The 5,336-nt window shown below is 33.3% G+C and overlaps 1 protein-coding gene across 1 annotated transcript; it reads right to left on the bottom strand.

Moving 5' to 3' along the window:
- Positions 1–2,870: 2,870 nt before the first annotated feature.
- Positions 2,871–4,331, bottom strand: LOC128191401 (uncharacterized). The gene is made up of 2 exons (XM_052863462.1): positions 3,194–4,331; positions 2,871–2,999 (listed from the first exon to the last, which is right to left on the bottom strand). Exons 1-2 carry the CDS (start codon positions 4,031–4,033, stop codon positions 2,871–2,873), a joined length of 969 nt encoding a protein of 322 aa, XP_052719422.1. The 5' UTR covers positions 4,034–4,331.
- Positions 4,332–5,336: the final 1,005 nt, after the last annotated feature.

The following is a 5,336-nucleotide window of genomic DNA, read 5'->3' as shown; positions in this document are numbered from 1 at the left end:
ATGTTGACCCTTTTAAAGATCTCTGTACTCTGGACGTGATACTTCCTAATGGGATGTCCGAAACTGCCGAAGATGGAGGGGGTGTTACTAGGGACATCCTTTGCGAGTTCTGGAACTCATTTTTTGAAGAGTGTACTTTAGGAAGCGCATTCAAAGTACCATGCCTGAGACATGATTTTGGAGAGTCTGAGTGGCATTCCGTAGGGAAAATTATTGTTTTTGGATGGAAGAGTGTTGGACACTTCCCTATACAGCTTTCGATTGCTTTTTTAGAGCAATGTCTATATAACACAGTTAAAAGCAACATACTTGATGAATTTTTAAAGTTTATTCCGGAAAGTGATGCGCAGTGTCTTAAATCTGCCTTAGAAGACATTGAATCAGTTGATATGGATGAGTTTCTTGAAATTTTAGATCAACACGAAATAAAAAGAGTTCCTAAACAAGATACCATTCTCAAGATTTTGGAAGAAATTGCACATAAAGAACTGATTCAATCTTCTATGTTTGTCATAGACTGTATCAGTCCTTATCTTAAGAAACTTGGCATTCCAGAAGATAAGCTGAAATCAATGTACGAAAGTCTTTTTCCAACAACCAGGAAAGTTTTAGCGTTGTTGAAGTTCCCCGAAACCATGTCTCAGGAGGAAATAATTGTGTCAAATCATGTACGTCGATTTGTCAGAGAGCTTGACATTTTTACCTTGAAAAAATTCATGAGATTCTGCACCGGGTCTGACTTGCTGCTTAAAGACAAAATTGAAGTGTCATTTGTGAACGTTCAAGGTTTGGCGCGCCGCCCTGTTGCTCATACTTGCTCGTGTTTGCTTGAAATTCCGAAAACATACGAAAATTTTCCAGGTTTTAGGACGGAATTTTTGGCAGTTCTAAATGCAAATGTATGGGTAATGGACATTATTTGAAATGCCTCAATACATGCGCAGTACATATTTACACTGGCGAATATGTGTTGCTAAAAGCGAAACAGATCGTAAATCTTTTAACTTTGATCTTTAATTTTTTATGTGTTTTATGAAAAGAAGCATGAAAGGAAATACTTGTATGCTCAGTTTTAAGAAGCCTTAATTTCAGTTTTGTTTCTTTTTAAATTCTTTTTGTAACAAAGTTTTTGTTTAGATTTTTTATGATATCAGCATTAATTTCATAAAAATGTAATTCTATATTTTTCTTGTACATGTGTACATGTATATAAGTAGGGAACAGGGGAATTGTGTATTGATATAAGAAATACAGCCAATAATTATTAATAGATCTAAAGTTTGCAAATTATAAGACACACTTAAAAACTACTAGTACGTAGATTATGATGTCATTTCATAATAAGTGTACATCAGAACCTTTCACATTGATTATGTGTTGTTTGATGTTCTTTAACATTCAAATATCTTTGTCGGGAAGCTGATGATATTTTGTATTGGTTTGTTCATTAAAGCAAAATGTAAAAGATTGTTCTTGTGTGCTTATTTTATAATTCATATATTATACATGTATGTAAATTACAGAACAAAATGTGTATGACCAGTTTTCGAATTTCTCATTCAATATTTTGTTCCTCCTTACAGAGAGGGCATGCATAATATCAACTAAATATCAATGTGCAAAAAGGAGTGAATATATCATTTTGACAATGCTGAAAAAGGAAAAAAAATCAAAAGTATAGAACAACGTGATAATCGTTATAGAAAATGGGGCGGGGGGGGGGGGTGCTATATACCAGTTATTATTACAGCAACAGTCAAAGTAACAATTATTTAAGGAATAATTTTAATTTTTGCCCAGATTATCCGATATAACCTGGTTTGAGGCAGTGCACGCTTTTTTATAATCCGCGAATAGATTAAAAAAATATTAATTGTAAAAGATAGAAATTATTTAAAATTTGAATTTAAATAAAAACTGTAACACGCGCGTGAAAATGGGGTTGTCAAGAGGGGTGGCTACATAGCTAACCAGGTTATACAAAATAAATTATTTTTTTTCTGTGTGTTTAGCCAATCAGAAAGCGCGTTACAACTAGAATTAATATATATATAAATTCTGGTTGTAACGAAGCATTTGATTGGATAGAAAATTTTTGTTAAATTTGTATAACCTGGTTTGCTTGTCACAAGACACGTCACAATGTACCAACGTCAAAAACGTACTAATCCGCTTGACGTTACGTTTGAATTTTGAAGAGGTAATTATCATTTTAAAAAGTAAAACGCACTCAATTCGTATAATTAATTACAGAAAATTAAATTATAAGGAATGAACTCATTATCTACCCAAGTTATACGAGTTTACCTGGGTTGGAGCAATTTACGCTTTTTTATTATCCGCTTCGCGGATTATAAAGCGTAAATACTCGTATAACTTGGGTAGAAATTGAGTTCATTTCTTAATTAGCTTTAAAACGCCATACTATATGAATTTAATATATTAAAGAAAAATTATATGTTAACAATACCCAAACCTTTACAGACAAAAAAGTTTTACGTTAATATGAAATTCATTAGGCAATTGAAATATGTGAATTGTCAGCCATTTTATTTAAATGTTTTATATAAACTCCTCATATTCTGCAATTATGTCATTCTAAATAGTTCTATCGAGCCAGTAAAGTAAATTCCGTTTGTCATTGTAATAGACAATCATTAAGTCACAATAGTTCATAGCTGTTCAAGAATCGCATCTCTAAGACTTAAGTACAACTCTTTGGCACTAAATGCATTGTCTGGCATGACATCTCCAGTTTCCTCCATTATATCGAAACAGAGTTCTTTAACAGTGTCATCACATGGGTGTTCTGGTTTTGGGGTTGTTTCTTCTTCACACAAGTTAACTTCGTGTGTATTAACAGGGCAAAGTTAGTTCTCACAACCGAACAGCTCAGGCAAAGTATACATCATCAGTGGACGATTTCCTTCGCGAAGCCTGTTAACACTCGACGAAATAGTGTGGGTATTCCACATTGCTGCCAACTCGTCCAGGTCTTTCTGTCAAAAAAAAATTAAGAAGTGCTAGCCTAGGCCTACAAAACTCAGAAACTAACCGCCCACTTACGAGTTTGATCCCTTTTAGTTGTATAACTTAATAATTCAACAAACACTCAGAGAGAGAGAGAGAGAGAGAGAGAGAGAGAGAGAGAGAGAGAGAGAGAGAGAGGAAAAGAGAGATATTTAAATTTTACCTGAATTAGCTTGATGAAACAGAACTGTATTAAGCTTTTGTCGAGAAAGGTACCACAAAATGACGTACTTTCATTATCACTGGATAGGTTTTGGAAAAGATCCATCCAAAATTGTCCTACTTTTTTTCTCAAACATCCCCAAAACCACTCTATTCTCTGATTATGTGTGCTTTTTCCATAAAGAAAGCTTTTTTGTCCTGATAATTCATCCTGATGGTTACGTCTAAGAAAAACTTGCATCTGTTCAACATGGGTGTTTTCTGTTCCCATGTCTGTTCGAATTCGTTTTGGAACACCTTTCTTCCGTCGAACTGCTTGAATAAAGTAGTAAGCGATTACTTTAGGATCACTGTTTGTTGTACTAGCTTCTAGCCACATTATATTTCGCGAAAATCCGTCGATGCATCCGTTAATAGCTATGCCATATGGCTTTAATTTGTCATATGAATCAATGTGCCATACAAAGTCTGGTCCCTTACTAACGTATTGGCGTCTTTTTAAACGTTGCCTTCTTCGAGCTGCCATCCCGCCCGGGTCTAGTAACTTCATTATTTCATATACACTGTCTCTTGGAACACGTAGATTATTTTGCAAGCATTTGAGATGCATCCAACGGTAACCATGTAGTTTTCCAGCAGTCTGCTGCTGCTGGGCAATGAATATCGCAACATCCAATAGATCACTATAATCTTTTCTTCTTCTCATATTTAAACGCCGTAGGATGCGCTTTAAGGTTGAAACGCTAATGACAATATGATGAGTTAAGGCAAGAAAGGCTAGAATTTCCGCATTTGACAAACCAAGGTAAAAATACCGTTTTACTAGTTCTTCAGTTTCCATTATCACACCTTTAATATTCCATTGGTATTTCCTTTACCTTAAAGATGTATAACGGTATATATATAGCAATTTCTCGTAATAACGACTTTTTATCTCGTTAATACGACTTTTAAAAGTCGTAATAACGACTTTTATCTCGTTAAAACGACTTTTAAAAGTCGTAATAACGACTTTTTATCTCGTTATAACGACTTTTTATCTCGTAATAATGACTTTTTATCTCGTTATAACGACATTTTATCTCGTTATAACGACTTTTTATCTCGTTATAACGACTTAAAAAAGTCGTAATAACGACTTTTTATCTCGTTATAACGACTTTTAAACTCGTTATAACGACTTTTAAAAGTCGTAATAACGACTTTTTATCTCGTTATAACGACATTTTTTATCTCGTTATAACGACTTTTTATCTCGTAATAATGACTTTTTATCTCGTTATAACGACATTTTATCTCGTTATAACGACTTTTTATCTCGTTATAACGACTTAAAAAAGTCGTAATAACGACTTTTTATCTCGTTATAACGACTTTTAAACTCGTTATAACGACTTTTAAAAGTCGTAATAACGACTTTTTATCTCGTTATAACGACTTTTTATCTCGTAATAACGACTTAAAAAAGTCGTAATAACGACTTTTTATCTCGTTATAACGACCTTTTATCTCGTTATAACGACTTTTTATCTCGTTAAAACGACTTAAAAAAGTCGTAATAACGACTTTTTATCTCGTTAATACGACTTTTTATCTCGTTATAACGACTTTAAAAAGTCGTAATAACGACTTTTTATCTCGTTATAACGACTTTTTAACTCGTTATAACGACTTTTTATCTCGTTATAACGACTTTTATCTCGTTATAACGACATTTTATTATTTTTTTTAACATTCATATTTGACCTCACTAGGCTTTCGTAGAATATAACTCTTACAAAGAGAAATGAATTAGAAATCATACATTTGGATGTGTGAAAAACAGTTTCTGTTTCGAACATGGCAGAAAGATTACTTTAAGCACGGTTATGAATCAACCATTATTCAGTACTCATTGAATTTGGTAAACTTTTAATTTCACACACGTTGAAATTGAGTAATTTTTTTTTATCATTAGCTTCGATTAACTCTTCCATGATCGGAAATTTTAATAGCTCTTAGCACAACTTGATTATACATACAATTTCATTAACACAAGTATGTGATAACAGGATTTCCGAAATATAATTATTAAAGACGGGAGGGATATGACGGACCACGTTGACCTTACATCGCGTGTACATGTCTTTGACCTTACATGGCGT

Source organism: Crassostrea angulata, chromosome 7, assembly GCF_025612915.1.
Source record: "Crassostrea angulata isolate pt1a10 chromosome 7, ASM2561291v2, whole genome shotgun sequence".
Taxonomy (NCBI): Eukaryota; Metazoa; Mollusca; class Bivalvia; order Ostreida; family Ostreidae; genus Magallana; species Magallana angulata.
Note: the sequence above shows the minus strand (reverse complement) of the source record. Positions and strands in the feature narration are given on the sequence as shown.